The 17,842-nt window shown below is 39.9% G+C and overlaps 1 protein-coding gene across 1 annotated transcript; it reads left to right on the forward strand.

The window, feature by feature from the left end:
• The first annotated feature begins 12,755 nt into the window (after window positions 1-12,755).
• On the forward strand, window positions 12,756-13,856 carry LOC141338212 (zinc finger BED domain-containing protein 4-like). Its single transcript, XM_073843759.1, has one exon. It carries the CDS (start codon window positions 12,756-12,758, stop codon window positions 13,854-13,856), a length of 1,101 nt encoding a protein of 366 aa, XP_073699860.1.
• The last annotated feature ends 3,986 nt before the right edge of the window (window positions 13,857-17,842 follow it).

Genomic DNA, 17,842 nt, shown 5'->3' on the forward strand with positions numbered 1-17,842 from the left:
CGTTGCTTATCAACATAAAAAGACCGCAGCACACTGCTCTTTTATTGAAAGTCACCAAAAAAAGGCAGTGCTGTGGCATCGTGTTTTTAGAACTAAAAGACGCGTTCGGTGTGATCGGGGCCTAAGGCATCAGACATTTCTTTCATCATTGTTTCATTCTCTTTAGCTTTCTGATCTGCACGCTCATGCTGCTTTCTGTAAGAAGTTAACACGATCCACAAGCAGCTCTGCAAGCCCTTCAATGGATCCTTTTCCGAGACAACAACCTTTCTCAAGCATTTCTCAACTTGATTCGGGTCTGCATCACCAGACTAGAGGTCGACCGATGTATCGGTTTTGCCGATTAATCGGCACCGATAGTTGATTGGCCGAACTATCGGTTATCGGCAAAAATCCTTGCTGATAGTTTTTCCGGGTTGCGTTCTTTGCTGAAGCGGCTCACGCTCCGCTCCGCTGTCAGAGTATGAGAGGTTAAGCCCCAGACTAATGTTTAATGTCAGGATTGTTACCGTATATTTGTATTGGTTTATAGCCAGCTGGTCATATTCTTAGCCAGCAAAATTGCAGATTTAAAGACATGACATGAGAAAGCAAACTGTGTTCATTCAGCCGACAGAATCCTGCCTAGTCACAGCGCACCATAGTTTTACAGATTACAGATCTGTCCCAAATCATTGTTAATGTTCATAAAGACTTGACCCTGGGCTGGAAGATTGAGTATTGTGCATTTAAGCAAAATATTTTTTTTATTTCTGTAGCTCTAATAATGTCTGTATGCTTCATATAGAGCTATAATTTATGTTTTAGCCTTTTCGTCAGGCAGCAGAAGCATGGTAGTTACTCACTTAATTTTAAAATGCAATTTTCCTGTTCTTATTTTATTTTAATAACTGATCAACAAAAATATCTATTAAAAATTAAGATAAAAATGATACAAAATGAAATTCGTTTAAGAAGGGATTTAACACAAATAAAAACATTCGAAGTGGTCAAAAAATTGTGTCTGACCCTCTCCAATTCTCCAGGCGTATTGCCGTCTAATTCATACCACATCCTTTATGACATTTACAAATTACACAAACTTCTTTCGTAATTAACATATTAAACTGAAACAAAACAAATAATATTTAAACAGAAATGTAAAACAGAAAAGAAATTATTTCTGAAATGGCTGCAATTAACGATATAGATCGTACTTTCTCTTTCCGTTTGATCTGTTCTTTTGCCGCTTTTTTGATCATTCTTGAAGTAAACATTTGCCCGTTTGGTGATTAAATAAACTGTTTTAGATTTCTGCTTGAACTACACAAGGTGTCCTGTGTGTGTTTGATACCTGCAAGTTATCCGAGCAACGCAGCGCTGCACGTTTGTCCGGTTTCATTAAGGGTGGGTAAAAATTGATTCTCCGATGCATCGCAATCCTCTCTTCAAGGAGCTTGTGTTTTTCCCGCATATGGCACGTGTGCGCACTGGAGACGCGGCGGGCTTCATTGCACAGGATTTGCACTGTGAGCTACATGTGCATTGTTTGACAGTGTGAGCTTTCACTTGTGCTTTGGGTTTGTTCGTCCTAAAAAGCTCGATTGCGGATGCGGTTAAATGCACTTGCATTTTCGAATACTTTTATACGAAACTGATGTACAGTACACACCGTCAGTTATGTTTTCAGAGCAGGACAAAAAATCTGATATATTTAAATAGATCTGTGCATTCGTTTTAATGCAGCCTGTTAAAGAAGCTACTGTCTACTATCTCATCAGTAATAATCAAATGATAAAGAAAAAGAACACTTATTTTAAATAAGTAATTGTTTAAAGTAGCCTGCTTATATAATAGAAAAATCAATTTGATATAAAATGAAGGGATGCACCGATAATGCTTGCGCGTTTTGTCAGTAAAGCCGGTTTTGTAATCAGCGGTAAATGCCATCAGGTGCGTGATTTCACGTTGAGCCGTATATACTACACACAGCCATTGTTTACCGACGAGCTGCGCAAATCAATGTTCATTATCAGTGTGAAAGTGCGCAGCTCGTCAGTGAACAACGGCTGTGTGTAGTATATACAGCTCAACGTGAAATCATGCACCTGATGGCATTTACCGCCGATTACAGAACCGGCTTTACTGACAAAACGCGCAAGTGATCGGCCGATATGGATCGGTGCATCCCTAATAAAATGTAAATGAAAATGTAGCCATGTGCAGTAATATTGAAAACTGAGAATGTGACAAATCGTTATATTTAGTTGATATTGAAAATCGTAATTAAATTGAATCTTAATTTTAAGATGGCAGTAGGCCTACGGACATACAGAGATTTCAAATATAAACAAAAAGCATAAAACCTGCAATTTTACATTGTTAAAATGTAAAGCTTCCCACCCCTTTACAATGAGCCCATTTGTAACATCAACTAAGATTGATGTAAGCTATAGAATAGAAGTGTTGTTCCTTGTTAGAGTGTGTTAATTTAAACATTTACTGTAATATTGTTAAGTTGTGAAGTTTATTTTGTTAACATTAATAAACTATGAAACGACTTTAATGATCAATATATAATTAATATTAATATTTTTATTGATTTACAAAGTATGGTTTAGTATTTTTATTTTAAATAGTAGAGCACTATTTTAGTTGCCTTTCAGCATCCATTTTCAAAAACAATCGGTTAATTAATCGGAATCGGCCAGTGTGGTCCAACCTAGCTATCGGTATCGGTAAAAACCAATATCGGTCGACCTCTACACCAGACCAACACTGAGGTAACCCTCCGCCCTTTCTGAGTTCTCTGGCCACTGACTCATACAAAGTGTCATCCCACTCGGGAAGCACATCAGGCTCGGGTCCTTCCCTTTCTTACGAAACATCTTATCAAACTACTCTCAAAACACCTTTGAAACCTTCTCTTGTCTAACACCAAAATCACTTTAACGTCTCACAAAATTATTTTCATCCTGTTCGTGACGCCAATAATGTTTCAGTATGGTTTCTGTTTGTATTCAAAACTCAAAATGTGAGACCAGTGTGGTGTGCATCGACAAGAGGAGGTGCTAATTAAAGGTCCGTACACCATACTAATCAAGCAATACAACTGTTTATTTGATGTAAAATACAGCTGATCAGATTATAATGATAATAATCAATAATGAAGTCAATAATCATCAACAAGTAAAAGCATAAAAGGATAGACAAAGCTGGATAGTTATATGCTGAACCCCAAGCAAAATAGAAATAAAGCCCATATTTACAGCTCAGAGACGTGCCATCATCTCCACTCTCTAAGACTGGGGAGCCCGCTGCAGTCACCGTAGAAGACCAACACGTATGTCACAGAAATGCCGAGCGATGTGCACTAATCCCACGGCTGAAGAAGACCCATCTTATATACTTTAAATTTAGGTGCAGTTAAAGACAACCTCCAAGTGAGAGAGAGCATCAAGTTGATCAGGCTTGACCATCTCCCCACGTGAAATGATGGTCCGCTACTGGTTATTTCAAAAACCCGTAGCCATACCCCATAAAGCATCATAATAAACTGTTTGTTCTAAACTAGTGATAAAACTTATCTATCTGAGGGCAGAGGCCGACACTTTCCCAGGAGACCAGATGTTCTCAGGAGAATAGCGGTACTGAGTTGCACCAGTCATTCTCCTTGAAGCCCCCTCCCTCCTTTCATATTGTTTATCTCCGTTGAGCACATAGAAGCACACAGAAGCAGATAAACATCACATTTTCATTTTTGGGTGAACTATCCCTTTAAATTAGCTTAATACATTTTGGCTTTGTTTAGCAACTTATATTTTTCATTCTTGTTTTGTTCTGAAAACTGTTTGAAATAGTCTATGGTCTAAGTTATTTATGAATGCAATAATGCAACCTGTGCTTATGCTTGTTTAACCAAAACTACAGTGCAACATTAATAGATAATAGTAATAGTAGACCTACATACTGGTATCTAAATATGATTTTATAATTTTATGCTATTATAGACCTACCACATTACCCTCCATTGGATGTATAATGAGCAGAAATAAAGTAGTGTAACACATTACAATTCACATTGTGCTAATTTAATGCTTCGTTTTACTTTAAAGAAAGAACAAATCAATGTAACTGGACAGGACAGGACGAAGTAAAATCCCATTAAAATAAAACACTATGTCCAATAAGATTCTAAAAATCAAATAAAATCCCAGGACAAAGTGAAATTCTATTAAAATAAATTGGAATGTCCAATAGGATTCCAATAAAAAACTTCTACAGGATAAAGTGAAATACCATTAAAATAAATCGGAATGTCCAGTAGGATTCTAACCCCCAATTTCCACCAGATGCGTAACGGCTGCGTTACGGCTCCGGCACGGCGGCGGAGTCAATAGGTTTCCATTAAAGTCAATGAGTGTATTTCCACTGAATGCGGTACAGCTGCGTTCCGACTCCGTCAATCCGCAGCCCTCCGGAGCAGATACGCAGAGCTTCTATTTTTGCCGGATGCCGGAGCGCTCCGCAGCACTACAGGGCAGAGTACGCAGGACAGGAAGTCGAGTGACGAAACAGAACAGCCAGAAACAAAATAAAAGATCCATTTAATTTGCAAAATAAAATACACCGCGCTCATATTTCCCTACACTACACCTTGAAAACGTCATAATGGGCTGGAAAACTGTCCATGGTTTGGTAGTTCTGTTTATAGAAACTACTTATCGCGCGATCACACCAGAATTCGCGAGATTACATAGGGCCTCGTGACATCAGCTGTCAGTCATGACCGCAGCCGTTCCGCAACAAATCCGGACCTGGTGGGTATTGACGGACGACGGAACACGGAGCTGTTACGCAGCGGAGCCGTAACGCAGCCGTTACGCATCTGGTGGAAATTAGGGGTAAGAATCCAGTAAGATCCTAAACTAAAATTCCAATAGGATTTGGTCACATTGTACTAATATGATGCTTAGTTTTACTTTAAATAAAGAACAAATCAATGTAACTGGACAGGACGAAGTAACATTTCATTAAAATAAATCGCAATGTCCAATAGGATTCTAAGAATCCAGTAAAATCTAACAGGACAAAGTAAAATTCCATTAAAATAAATCTGAGTGTCCAATAGGATTCCAAGAATCCAGTAAAAAATTCTACAGGATAAAGTGAAATTCCATTAAAATAAATCGGAATGTCCAGTAGGATTCTAAGTATCCAATAAAAATTCTACAGGACGAAGTAAAATTCCATTAATTTAAATTGGAATGTCCAATAGGATTCTAGGAGCCAAAAACAAATTCTACAGGACAAAGTGAAATTCCATTCAAATATATCGGAATGTCCAATAGGATTCTAAAAAATCAAATAAGATCCAACAGGACAAAGTAAAATTCTATTAAAATAAATCCAATTAATGTCCAATAAGATTGTGCAGAAAGTATCATTAACTTTTTTTGACCATTTAGACACAGTTTCCGTTTCCTTTAATTTTTTTTTTCATTAATGGATCAGTCATTAATTATTAGCATGCCTTATTGAGATATGTCTATAATTAGCTTCATCTCCTGGGCAAACTGCTTTTTTAAATAAAGGGTTTAATTGCCAGCTTAAAGGTTTTTGGGACATGACCTGAAGAAAGTGCAATTTTGTCAAGAGCAGCGTTTCTCAACTCTGGCCCTCAAGGTCTCCTGCAAACTTAAGTTTCAAATAGAGCTTTCTGCCTTTAGCATGTTCAGGTGTTTTTGATTAGGGTTGTAGGCAAAACTCTGAAGGAGACGGGGTTTCAAGGACTTGAGTTGAGAATTTCCAGCAGGTGTATTTAGACAATGGGCAGTGGCCCTTCAGAGCAGGTTTGGACTCCCCTGGTAAAGGATCAAGCAAACATGTTTTTGCATTTTGATGCATTACATACCTAAATGTTTTGATGTCTGTTGTATTGTGCCATTAAGCTGGGAATAACTTTTGTTTGTTTTTTCACCTTAGACCTAATGGCATTGAAAAAAGAGACAGAAGTACTCCTTGACATTGAAGAGACAGATCAACACGAGAATGTTCATGATTTCACAAGTGAAAAAAAATCTTTTAGATGTTCACAGACTGAAAAGATTTCCAGACGGAAAAAAGCTCAAAAGACTGGAACAACTAGAAGTGGTTTCACTTCACGGTTTGGAAAGAGTTTCAATCAACAAGAAAACATTAAAGTCCACATTGGGGAGACCCCTTACACCTGCCAACACTGTGGAAAAAGTTTCGCTCATAAAGGAAGCTTTGACAGGCACACAAGAATTCACACTGGAGAAAAACCTTACACCTGCCAGCAATGTGGAAAAGGTTTTTCTCAACATTGGAACCTTGTCACCCACCTGAGAACACACAATGGAGAGAAGCCTTGCACCTGCAAACAGTGTGGAGAACGTTTTACTAATAAAGCTAGCCTTGACTGGCACATGACTGTTCACACTGGAGAGAGGCCTTGCACCTGCAAACAGTGTGGAAAAAGTTTTACTAATAAAGCTAGCCTTAACTGGCACATGACTGTTCATACTGGAGAGAAGCCTTACACCTGCCCTCAGTGTGGAAAGAGTTTCCATCAACATGGAAACCTTAACATCCACATGAGAATTCACACTGGAGAGAAGCCTTACACCTGCCAACAGTGTGAAAAAAGTTTCACTCATAAAGGAAGCCTTAACTGGCACATGACATCACATGAAACCCCCTGCAAAGCTAGTAGAATTGTCAAAAGCCTTATTCGGGCTGGACTAGTTTTCTAAACTACGTTTGAGATTCTTATCACCTAATGTCTGCAATTTTTATGTATCAATTTGGTGGAACTAACATCTCCATGTTTATTACAGAGGTGGAAGGGTCTGTTTTGTACATCTGGGAGTTGCAGAGATCAAGTGCTCATGTATGCTTTGCGTATAGTCAGATTGATTATCATAGTATAAACACAGTTTTACTACAAATATGTGAAGCTGTATGGCTAGTATAGCAAAACCATGGTTACCTCTATTGTCGTTCACTTCCACGTTGGGAGCCCAAACACCTCTGATATCTTTGAGAAAAGGCCAATGAAATTGGGTGTGCAGATTTTGCATAGCTAGCCACGCCCAGGATATCCGGGTATAAATAGGCCATCGTGTGATCTGCTTATTCGTTCTATTCTTCTGAGCCGAATGCAGCGTCTCTTCGTGAGAAGCAGCACACTCACCTCTTTGTCATTGGATCTAAGGCACGGGCAGCGGTCTCTCCCTTCTCAGACTCAGCTAGCTGCAGTGAGAGCCCCCTGGGTGCCTCAACGGCGATCTCAAAAAAATGATTTTCCTCTAAAAGAGCTAAATTTCTAAAAAGAGCTGCCACAGTTGGATTGTGTGTTTCATTATGCCTTTGCATCCGTGTCCTTCTGGTTGCGGTTTCTACCTTTCCCCAAATGATCAGCACGATCGCTGTCTGCAGTGACCCAGAGTTGGTGCAGGAACTGCGTTCGGCGACTGACTTCGCTCTACAAGCCACGAACGTCACGGTGCAGGCTCTGGGGAGGGCGATGTCCACTATGGTGGTCCAAGAGCACCACCTGTGGTTAAACCTGGCTGAGATGAGGGATGCTGAGAAGGCTCGCTTTCTTGACACCCCCATCTCCCAGGTTGGCCTCTTTGGCGATACTGTGGAAGAATTTGCACAACAGTTTTCCACAGTAAAGAAGCAGACAGGGGCCATTAAGCACACCCGCTCCCCCCCCCCCCCCCCCCCGTAGCATAATGGGTGAATATCCCCCCAGTGTGTCACAAAACCTTCAGCCCTTGGGAAGACATTTAATTTCTACGGCCAGGGGTTCCCTTAGAACAAGAGTCGAGATGCATCTTGGTGTGGACAGGCTTCACTGGCATATCAGATGCCTAGAGTTATTGACAGTATTCTTGGCACTGAAGACGTTCCGACCTTTGGTTCAGGGCAAGCATGTGTTGGTCCGGACAGACAACACAGCGACCGACGGTAGCGTACGTTAACCACTAAGGCGGTGTCTGCTCCGTTCGCATGTCACAACTAGCCTGCCATCTCTTGCTTTGGAGTCAGCACAGAGTCTCTACATGCCACCTATATTCCGAGCAAACTCAATCGTGTAGCCGATGTGCTCTCACGGCAGACTTAGTTTCACGGAGAAGCTGAGTCCAGCTGATTTGGAATCGATCTGTTTGCCTGGTCGGAATCCACCCACTGCCAGTTGTGTTTTGGTCTGACCGAGGCACCCTTCGGCACAGATGCACTGGCACACAGCTGGCCCAGGGGCCTACTCAAGTATGCCTTTCCCCCAGTGAGACTCATAGCACAAACCTCTGTGCAAAGTCAGGGAAGCCAGGGAACAGCTCCTGCCAGTGGCTCCCTACTAGGGCGACAGGACCTGGTTCTCAGAGCTGGCGCTCCTATCTTTGGTCCCTTGATGTGACCAGGAGGATTTCAGAGTTCTCCCACCTGCCGTGGTAAACACCCTTGTAACGGCTAGAGCTCCCTCTATGAGGCGGCTGTATTGCTCAATATGGCACAAATTTACAGACTGGTGTGCTTCCCAAAGGAAGGACCTACGGAGATGTGGCATTGGAACAGCGCTATCCTTCTTCCAAGAAGGCCTTGCCAGGCACTTCCACTTGATCTGGTGGAAGGCAGATCGGTGGGGAAACATGATCTGGTTATCAGATTTCTCAGGTGCCTGAACCTGCACCTCATCCCCTCTTGGGATCTGTCTGTGGTCCTCCAGGGCCTACAGTAGCATCCATTTGAGCCTCCGCAATCAGTTGACATCAGTGCTCTCTCAATAAAGATGGTCCTGGGTCTGGATTCACGAATATCTTCGTAAGAAATAAATTAAGAAATTTCTTAAGATAAATCTTAAGAATATCGTAATTTTTTTTTTCTTAAGAAAAAAAAGATACATCTGAGTGAATACATGGTTGAAGACGCATTTATAAACACTTCAACGTCTTTTTTGCGGTTTCTGCAGATTATCCTAGTAATCATAAGCACGCATATTTTCGTCATGAGCTTGACTGGCGCTTCATGTTTTTAATGCGCCGTGTTTTTGAACCGTTACTTTTAAAGGGTCTGTCTTAAGCTTTGGCGATCAGTTTTATTCACTTTAGTGTTGTTTTTGTTCCCTCGTCTGAATGAACGCTTAAGGTATGTGTGTGCGCTGCTACAGCAAACGTGTCCTGCACATATGCGCTAAATACAGCCAAAGATTGTCGTATTTATCGGCCAAGTAAAATAAAAAAAGTTTAATTAAATCTCCCTATCTGACTCGATTTTGTAGAGATGCTACTAAGTTTTGATGTCGGCAAAAAGTAGGTCATAGCCTACATAGGCTATTCATGACCGATCATTGTTTACATTATCAGTCATTGCTGTCACTTCAGCGAACTCGTGCTCATCTAATAGTCCTTATGTGTATTATATGTAGCTAGTAGTGTTGCAATGCTTAAATATAACAGTTAATTTGAAATAACCCAATACATTCATTAAGTAATTCTTACTATTTGGGATTTAAGACACGTGTCTGGCTATCCTATCTTTAAGAAGTTATTTACGATGTAAAGTAGATTCTTTTCAAGAATTTTAATTTTCTTAAATTTTGTCTTAAGAACAATCTTAAGTAAATAAGAATATTCTTAAGACGATTTATTTGGGAATACAAAATATTCTTAACTTTTTTCTTATTTTAAAAAATAAGAAGAAAATGGCAGTTAAGAAGAAATTTCTTCTTAAGAATGTTTTGTGAATCTGGCTCCTGGTTGCGCTCACATTGGTTAAAAGAGTGGGAAGTGGGAAGTTCCTAGGAAGGTGACCCCAACCTGTCCATGTTATGTCCAGTCCGTGCCCTGCGCATCTACATGGACCGTACTCAGGACTTTAGTTCTGACCTTTCAGAGGACAGCAGAAAAGGGAAGGCTGTCTCCAAACAATAGATCTCGCACTGGGTTGTGGAAGCGATCCGCTCGGCCTACCAGGCCATAGGCTTACCCTGCCCTTTGGAAGTGAGAGCCCATTAAACCAGGGGAGTCGCTGCCTCTGCAGCCCTAGTGAATAGGGCCTCTAACAGACATCTGTAGAGCTGCAGGTTTGGCAACACCAAACGCATCTGCAAGATTCTATAATTTTCGAATGGCACCGGTATCTTAACACAAGAGTCCTAAACGCAAGCTCTGGGACTCAGGAGACTGGCACGGTGTCTCCGGGGTGTGGCCGGCTATGGAAAATCTGCACACCCAATTTCATTGGCCTTTTCTCAAAGATATCAGAGGTGTTTGGGCTCCCGAGAGCGACCCCTAGCGTTGTAACATTCAACACAAAATCTCCGTTCCCTCCATCAGGGAACAATTGGGTTAATGTGTGGTTACTTTAGTTTAACTTTTTTTATTTGTAGTAATACCATGTTTAATTTATTATATTTATAAATGTACATATGTAATTAAAACGTTATGTAATTGAGTGCAGAAATGAGTGCAAGCAATCTTACCTAATGCTGATATTACAGTAGTTTATGTGATCTGGCTCTTGATTTTATTATAGTTATTTTATTTTATTTTTCTTTGCTGGGAGGCAAACATATCAAAAATGTGCATCATCTACGGTAATTCATATTGGCCAAAACACACAAGGAAATGGACAGTAAAAAATATTGTCAGCAATCACAGACATTCGCATTCGGATGGGATTCGTTTTCTCAGAGGATCACTGAGTTTGCTGAAAAACAGTAAGAGTATGTGCAATTGAAGCATGAATTTGTGAATTTGTGTCACACAATTGAAAATAATCCACTGCATCAGTGGCTCAGATTGTGTGAGTTTATTACTGTGACCAAAAACAAGAGTTACAAAATTTAAATAGACATTTAATGACTAGCTGCTCTAGCAAGAGTATAAACATGGTGGACTGTGTGCGGCTCACTTAAGGTGGGATCTATGCTAATAGGGCAGAGAATGTCACCAGTGGGCGGGGCTTTTCCATACTATGACATCATCATAGGGAGTAAACTGGAACAGCCTGTTCTCAGACAATGCTTCTGATTTATGGGAATTATAAAAAAGAAGTAGAGGGAATTTTACGATTATAGGGAGGTTCTTTACACACATTGTGGACACACATTAATGTTTAAACACCACATAAAAGTACAGTCCTGCCCACTAATATGACCAACAGATGAAAAAAATCTAAACCTGACGGCCTCTGTAAGAAATCTTATAATGGACCATGTTTGGGTCTTCAATCAGGACAATGATCCAAAATTCAATGAAGAATAGGACGTCAGGGGGCTCAAAAGCCTCTTCGTGGCCTGCAGTGCTTAGCCATCCCTGTCCATACCTAGCCTATGGCCCCTTTTGACTAGAGATTGACCGATATTTAAGCATTTTACCATAATCGGTTATCGGTTTTGTAATATCGGGTTCACCGATAAACGCCGCCATCTTGTGGACGTTTTGAGAATTACGTGCATTATTGCCATTGCAGCACCGCGTCTGAGGGGAAACTACAACTGCGTGCACAGGTAAAGTGTACTTGCTTTGCTATATTTAGTAAACTTTATTTAACAAAACAGCTATTAATGCACAAATTAGATGTGTTACATAAATGACTGTTATAGTTTATGCAACTTGGCTCTAAGAAATAAAGACGAACTCACAGAGTCACACAAGATAATCTGTCAAATCCTGTCACAATAAAGACATAACTTTGCATGAATTAAATAATATACAGCCATGAATAAGCATATGTTGTAAATAAAAGCGCTGAATTTAATTCTCTCTTTGTTGTCTACATGCTCATTATTAGTCTCGTGAAGTCGGAGTCACGAATGCCCAGATAAACCGTCATGTCCTATTCCAATACAGACGTAACTTGCCTGAATTAAATACAGTCACTAATGAGCGTCTATGCTCATCAATCGTCTCGTGAAGTTGCTTCCATTTTGCCGTTCACTCACCGGGTTGATGCTCATGAAATGCTCCAGCACAGCCACCGCATATAACTTTTTACAAGATACACTAAAACACCCCTTATTATATTAAAATTTATTATATAACCATCATTCCGCTAATAAACATCTCAAGAAATTGAATGTGCTTTGTCAGCACGCATTTCATAATCTAGAACGACAAAAAGTTGTTTTTTTTCAAAAACGTAATTGTGATATATCAGAAATGCAATAAAAACGATGTTTTGTTTGTTATATTTGAATATTGCAGGATATTACTCAGTAAATTAACATTATCCAGCAAATTATTCTTCACTCTTTAGCCTATAAACAGCTTTATAAACCTAAAAAACTGTAGTTTAAAATGAAGTTACATTTCTGCAAAGTTGATATGACTCCTGTGCTTGAAGACAGACATTCTATATTTATTTTGCTCATTGGTAATGTTAGTGTTGCTGCTCATGCTTTTCATAAAATATTTTTATTGTTGTAATATGAATATTAAATTGAACATGAAAGACTGCTAACATACAACACTTTTTTTTTTTCTTTTAAGATGTCCAAAATAAAAAATAGACAGCCAAGTGAAGTATGGACTTACTTCACTCAGTCATTGCCAGGGCTGGCAGTTTGCAAAGAATGCCAAATGAATGTAAGCATGGGGTCAAAATCTAAAACAACAAAAAATACCTCCAAGCTGTGGACTCACCTAAAGATACATCACTCAACTATCTTTGAAGAGGCAAAGAAATAAAGAGATGCTGAAGAGGAAAATAAATCAAGCAACGTTCAAGCTTCTCTTCCTATGATGTTTGATAAGCAGGCAAAGTGGAAGACATCTGATGGCCGCTCAAAAACGCTGGACAGGATGATTACTGAAATGATTGCTACAGACAATCAGCCTTTCAGCTTTGTTGAAAATAACGGTTTCCAGAGACTCATGGCTACTGCAGAACCAAGATATACTCTAAAGAGTGAGAAGTTCTACCGAACAGAGGTGTTCCCCAGTATTCACAACAGTATCGTTGAGAAGGTTAAAGCACTGCTTAAACCTGATAAAGCAGGTTATAACTTGGCTTTCACCACAGACTGCTGGTCTGGTACAACTGAATCCCTAATGAGTCTCACATGCCATTTTATTGATGATCAATGGATTCGCAGACAAGTAATTCTGAACACAAAAGCAATGACTGGATCACACACTGGGCAGTACATTAGTGAGATGTTCCTGGGAATGCTGGAAGAATGGGAATTTGACAAAGACAGAGTGGTTCTTGTTCTCAGGGACAGTGGTGCTAATGTTGTCAAAGGTATGAGAATTGCTGAACTGCCTGACATGAGCTGCAGTGCCCACATATTACAGCTTGTTGTCAATGATGGCCTCAACTCACAAAGAGCTGTCCAGAATATTCTATCAGTGCTGAGAAGCTGTGCTACCCATTTCAATCATTCACTGCTAGCCAAACAGCGTTTAGCAGTGATCCAGCAGGACCTTGGCCTACCTACACATTCCATCATTCAGGCTGTGCCAACCCGATGGAATTCCACCTTGCACATGCTGGTCAGAATGCTAGAGCAAAAAAGGGCTTTGAACGTATATGCCAGTGAGCATGGTGGGTTCACTAGCCTGAGTGCTGAGCAGTGGAATATTGTCAGTGATATTATTGACACCCTTTCTCCAGTGGAAGAGGTCACTCTTGAGATGAGCCACTACGAAAGTTCAGCATCATGCATCATCCCATCTGTCAAAGTTCTGAAGATGTTGCTCAGAAGCCAAGGTCCCTCCTCTCATGGAATTAAAACAATGAGACAGGAGATGCTGGAGAGTCTCACCAGACGGTTTGCAAAAGTGAAGTTGCGGGGTCTAGCCTTAAAGGAGAGCTTTAGCAGTACCTTCTGGAACCAGTGATTGATAGAAGGATGAGCAAGCCACTTGAATGGTGGAAACAAAATGAAAAAAGGTTCCCCATTTTAGCTCCTCTGTCAAGAAAGTTTCTTCCCCCCCCCCCACCTTCTTCAGTGCCCAGTGAGCGAGTCTTCAGTGAAGTCGGAGCCATTTATGAAAACAAACGTAGCAGGCTTACGGGGCAGAACGCTGAGAGATGTTTTCTACACTACAACCTAGTTCTGCTCAGCTAGGAGTATTAAGCTGCATTAAAACAGCAATGTTATTTTTTTTTTCAGGTGGCTAAGAATGTTACCGTTTTTTTTTTTTTACCTCATTGAAGATTTTATTTTTGACGAAAAACACTTTAGTTACAGTGCACTTGTATTTTTTGCACTTTGCACAGAGTTTTGATTTGTATGCAAGGAGGGAGTGATTGTTATAAATAAAACGGTTTGTTCAGTTCAGTTGTGGTATAATCATTGTGTCAAAAACAGAAGTATAATAGTAAAAAAATATTGGTTATGAATATTGGTTATCGGGCACATAAACAAGTAAATAATTGGTATCGGTATCGGTAATAAAAAATCAATATCGGTCGATCACTACTTTTGACGACTTACCTGCATATTCTGAGAACGTCCACGCCACCATTAGAATAAGTGGCTCATGTCATCCAAAAAGTGAGTGCGAGCCCTCACACCAACTATTTGTCCAATGGCAACTTTTTTAATTGAAAGATTCCCACAAACTACCTAACTGGCCTTACTGTAAAATAAGGTCCCATTTCTACTTTCTCTCAAGTTATATGAAATACGGTGTAGCCTAGCTTTATAATCAAATGTGGGTCAAACTGACCCCCGGACATCACATCAGTATATCCTCACTTTGCATGCATGTTAATGGACCTTAAGTCAGGTAGTATTTTTTAATATACATAGTAAAAGTGAGCTATCATTTCTGTTTTCAATTTATGTCTGAGAAAGTCTCTGTCAGTACTGAAAATAGTGTTGGAAAGCAAATTGTTTCCCCATTCCAGGGTAGTAAAACACCAACATAACAACCTATACCCAATGAATATATTTTATTTGGGACTGTACAGTTGGCTTGGTACAAAAGAAGTGTAGCAAAATGACCCACAGCCATCAAAATCGTTAGAAAATTATTAGTGTAGACTTCAAAATGCATCAATGTATCCTCACTTTGCATGCATGTTCATGGACTTAAATGAGAAAGTCAAATTTCTCAAAGAAAAAGATAAGTTAGGTAGTATTTTGATAGCTCAGTTTTACCATTTATCCCTGAGAAAGTCTCTGTCAGTACTGAAAATAATGAGGAAAAGCTATTTGTTTTCTCTTTCCAGAGTAGGAAAACACCAACATAACAAGATATACCAAAAACAAACAGGTCCTTTTTAAAAAATTAGCATATTGTGATAAAGTTCATTATTTTCTGTAATGTACTGATAAACATTAGAATTTCATATATTTTAGATTCATTACACACAACTGAAGTAGTTTTAATATTTTTTTTTATTGTTTTAATATTGATGATTTTGGCATACAGCTCATGAAAACCCCAAATTCCTATCTCAAAAAATTTGCATATTTCATCCGACCAATAAAAGAAAAGTGTTTTTAATTAAAAAAAAATCAACCTTCAAATAATTAAGTTCAGTTATGCACTCAATACTTGGTCGGGAATCCTTTTGCAGAAATGACTGCTTCAATGCGGCGTGGCATAGAGGCAATCAGCCTGTGGCACTGCTGAGGTGTTATGGAGGCCCAGGATGCTTCGATAGCGGCCTTAAGCTCATCCAGAGTGTTGGGTCTTGCGTCTCTCAACTTTCTCTTCACAATATCCCACAGATTCTCTATGGGGTTCAGGTCAGGAGAGTTGGCAGGCCAATTGAGCACAGTAATACCATGGTCAGTAAACCATTTACCAGTGGTTTTGGCACTGTGAGCAGGTGCCAGGTCGTGCTGAAAAATGAAATCTTCATCTCCATAAAGCTTTTTAGCAGATGGAAGCATGAAGTGCTCCAAAATCTCCTGATAGCTAGCTGCATTGACCCTGCCCTTGATAAAACACAGTGGACCAACACCAGCAGCTGACATGGCACCCCAGACCATCACTGACTGTGGGTACTTGACACTGGACTTCAGGCATTTTGGCATTTCCCTCTCCCCAGTCTTCCTCCAGACTCTGGCACCTTGATTTCCGAATGACATGCAAAATTTGCTTTCATCCGAAAAAAGTACTTTGGACCAACAGTCCAACAGTTCAGTGCTGCTTCTCTGTAGCCCAGGTCAGGCGCTTCTGCCGCTGTTTCTGGTTCAAAAGTGGCTTGACCTGGGGAATGCGGCACCTGTAGCCCATTTCCTGCACACGCCTGTACACGGTGGCTCTGGATGTTTCTACTCCAGACTCAGTCCACTGCTTCCGCAGGTCCCCCAAGGTCTGGAATCGGTCCTTCTCCACAATCTGCCTCAGGGTCCGGTCACCTCTTCTCGTTGTGCAGCGTTTTCTGCCACACTTTTTCCTTCCCACTGAGGTGCCTTGATACAGCACTCTGGGAACAGCCTATTCGTTCAGAAATTTCTTTCTGTGTCTTACCCTCTTGTTTGAGGGTGTCAATGATGGCCTTCTGGACAGCAGTCTTACCCATGATTGCAGTTTTGAGTAATGAACCAGGCTGTGAGTTTTTAAAAGCCTCAGGAATCTTTTGCAGGTGTTTAGAGTTAATTAGTTGATTCAGATGATTAGGTTAATAGCTCGTTTAGAGAACCTTTTCATGATATGAAACCTCCACAAGTAATAACCTAGAACACAGTCTAATACTAGATGGCTGTTCTGTAAATTCGTCATCATCAGTTAGGAACCTAGGCGTCCTATTCGATAGCAATCTCTCCTTTGAAAGCCACATTTCTAGCATCTGCAAAACCGCATTTTTCCATCTTAAAAATATATCGAAATTACGACCTATGCTATCAATGTCAAATGCTGAAACATTAATTCATGCGTTCATGACCTCAAGGATAGATTATTGTAATGCTTTATTGGGTGGTTGTTCTGCACGCTTGATAAACAAACTCCAGCTGGTCCAAAATGCAGCAGCTAGAGTTCTTACTAGAACCAGAAAGTATGACCATATTAGCCCGGTTCTGTCAGCACTGCATTGGCTCCCTATAAAACATTGTATAGATTTTAAAATCTTGCTAATTACTTATAAAGCCCTTAATGGTTTAGCTCCTCAGTACTTGAGCGATCTTCTATCGTATTATAGTCCCTCACGTCCGCTGCGTTCTCAAAATTCTGGCAATTTGATAATACCTAGAATATCAAAATCAACTGCGGGTGGCAGATCATTTTCTTATCTAGCGCCTAAACTCTGGAACAATCTACCTAACACTGTTCGGGAGGCAGACACAATCTGTCAGTTTAAATCTAGATTAAAGACACATCTTTTTAACCTGGCTTACACATAAAATCATTAACACATTCCTATAATTCAAATCCGTTAAAGGATTGTTAGGCTGCATTAATTAGGTCAACCGGAACCGAAAACACCTCCCATAACACCTGATGCACTCGCTGCATCGTAAAAAAAATGGTATCTATGCTAATATTAGTCAATATTAATTCATATGACATGAGTCATATGAATTACTGCATGAATGCAGTACTGCAGCACCACCTTAATTACATGTTAGTTCCTACAGGTTAGTTAATAAGTAATTAATGTCGAGTTAACAATTATGTGCCCCCCAAGTAAAGTCATGACATAATGATACATTACATGTCATGAATTCATGTTACTTTATAAGTAGTTAATGAGTTATGTAACATAATAATCATTTTGGATATACTGGTGCAAAATAAGGCACAATATTGCTAACTTACTTAGCATTAAGTTATATTAATTCATGACTTGTTAATGTATCATTATGTCATGACTTTACTTGGGGGGGCACATAAGTGTAATTTACTTATAAAGTAACATGAATTCA

Source organism: Garra rufa, chromosome 7, assembly GCF_049309525.1.
Source record: "Garra rufa chromosome 7, GarRuf1.0, whole genome shotgun sequence".
NCBI lineage: Eukaryota > Metazoa > Chordata > Actinopteri > Cypriniformes > Cyprinidae > Garra > Garra rufa.